This window comes from Aplysia californica, unplaced genomic scaffold (assembly GCF_000002075.1).
Source record: "Aplysia californica isolate F4 #8 unplaced genomic scaffold, AplCal3.0 scaffold00098, whole genome shotgun sequence".
Classification (NCBI taxonomy): domain Eukaryota; kingdom Metazoa; phylum Mollusca; class Gastropoda; order Aplysiida; family Aplysiidae; genus Aplysia; species Aplysia californica.
This window is the reverse complement of record NW_004797368.1, coordinates 549,400-551,241: the sequence shown is the minus strand read 5'-3', so window position 1 is coordinate 551,241 and position 1,842 is coordinate 549,400. Positions and strand designations below refer to the sequence as shown.

Here is a 1,842-nt window from a genome sequence, read left to right as displayed (position 1 = left end):
TCTATCTATCTATCTATCTCTCTCTCTCTCTATCTCTCTATCTCTCTCTTTCTTTTTTTCTCTCTCTCTCCCTCTGGTGAAAAAAGTACAGGTGCATCCTTTCAAGGCTACAAAGAGCGCAGTGCAGCACGAGGATATCTCCTTGGCAGTTTTGACCAGCACATTTTGTCCTCCCTTTTCCTTCCGCTAAATCCACTAATTAATGATAGTTACTCTATCGATATGCTCCTCTTTACTCAAAAGTTATACCAAAAAAACCAAACCAACACCCAATAAAATCACCGTCTGGAGGGTCAAGGTCACGGCTAACACCAGGTCACACAGATGATGTGTCCAGATAAGTCTGCAGCCCGATGCTTGGTACCCTGAGAGATACATGTAATACACACGTGCAATCAAAAACGTCAAGACTCAAATTCAAAAGAATGTATGTTTTACTCAGTCAAAAATTAGCAGGCCTACCCTTTTTTAACGCCAGATTAGAAATTATGCTCTTCAGCGAGCATGCTGAGGACGTGAGTTCGCTCCTTATATTGTTTAAAAAATATTTTATTATGGTTTTACGGCGCTCGCAACTGCATAGGCTAAGGATGAGCGCCAAGGGGTGGATGTCAACAGAGAAGTCTAAAGGGGGGAAAGGCTAACTCTGCTCACCTCTCTAGCCCCAACAGCACAAAGTCTTTTTCGACTATCAAGGCTCCCCGGAAATAGCAGTTCACAAGAGAATGGCTAACATACAAATAAATACAAAAGAAGTACGGTTGAGGAAAAATGACGATAGTAAGGATGAGGAAAGAAAAAGCAGCAGTTCCCCCTGTGATATGAGCATGACATCGATAAATCAGCCCTTCTACAATTCTACTGTGCATAAGAACGTGTTAATATCCCCCCTTTGGGAATGGCCTAAAGACAACTTCAGTCAATAGCACTGCCCTGGTGGTGTTGGGGGGAAAGGGGAGGGGGGGGGGAGAAGGATACCAAAATTTCGTCATCTCCGTCCTTTTACTAAAATGCTGCATTTCACACAATCTGAACCACGGAGTGAGTGGTAGGAGGGTGTCAGTGATAGGTCCTGCTATATTTTTTTCTCCTATATACACGTATTATTGTTTTTGTCTGTCTGTGGGGCTTTTCTACTGCACTAAATAAAAATATAATTTTTTCGTTTCGATGTGCTTATCTATCTATACATACTCAAATACCCAGAGTTGGATGAATGGAAGCAGCCTGCTTTGCAAGTTCTCTACACTGTCCGCTCTGAGTTGTAAAAGTTGTTCAACTTTTTATGACTGGATCTCTTAGTCCGGTGATAGCGGACACAGGCACAGGCGTGGGGGTTTAGACTAGTTAGAGGGTGCCACATATAGGTCCTATTTCTTTCTTTCCACCCTTTTGTTTCTGTCTGTCTGCCTTACTTTTTCTCAGCACTAAATGACCATTATTCTGTCGATGCGCTTCTTTTTACTCAAACAAACAAAAACCATAGACAGGTAACGTGAGGGTGGTTGGCGGGTGGTTTGTTTCTTCTTTCCTATAAAAAAAACTGTCATCCTTATCTCATTCCCTTCTTTTTTGTTTGTTACTCCCTTGTAACGCCTTTATTCTTCTGAACTAATATGACCTTATTCTGTTGCAAGTGCCGTAAAACGCTTACAGGTAACGTGTAATTTGCCAAAGCTATGACACAGCCCTCTGTCTAAGCTACTGTCGCTGGGTCTCGCTGGGTCTCTCCACGTTGGCCAGAGTCCGAGATTTGGACGGGTCCATGAACTCTTTCACTTCCGGATTAGGCTCTGTTAGAGGGCATGTCTTGAGGAGGGAGTTTTGCGCCTGGCGGAAGAA

General features: G+C 43.1%; 1 protein-coding gene across 1 annotated transcript in view; it reads right to left on the bottom strand.

Moving 5' to 3' along the window:
- Window positions 1-1,580: 1,580 nt before the first annotated feature.
- The window catches only part of LOC106011375 (L-proline trans-4-hydroxylase), a gene marked incomplete in the record, with an annotated part of 11,866 nt that continues 11,604 nt past the window's right edge, over window positions 1,581-1,842 (bottom strand). Inside the window, 1 exon segment of the mRNA XM_013080755.2 lies at window positions 1,581-1,830. Within this exon segment, the coding sequence (XP_012936209.1) occupies window positions 1,702-1,830 (129 nt within the window).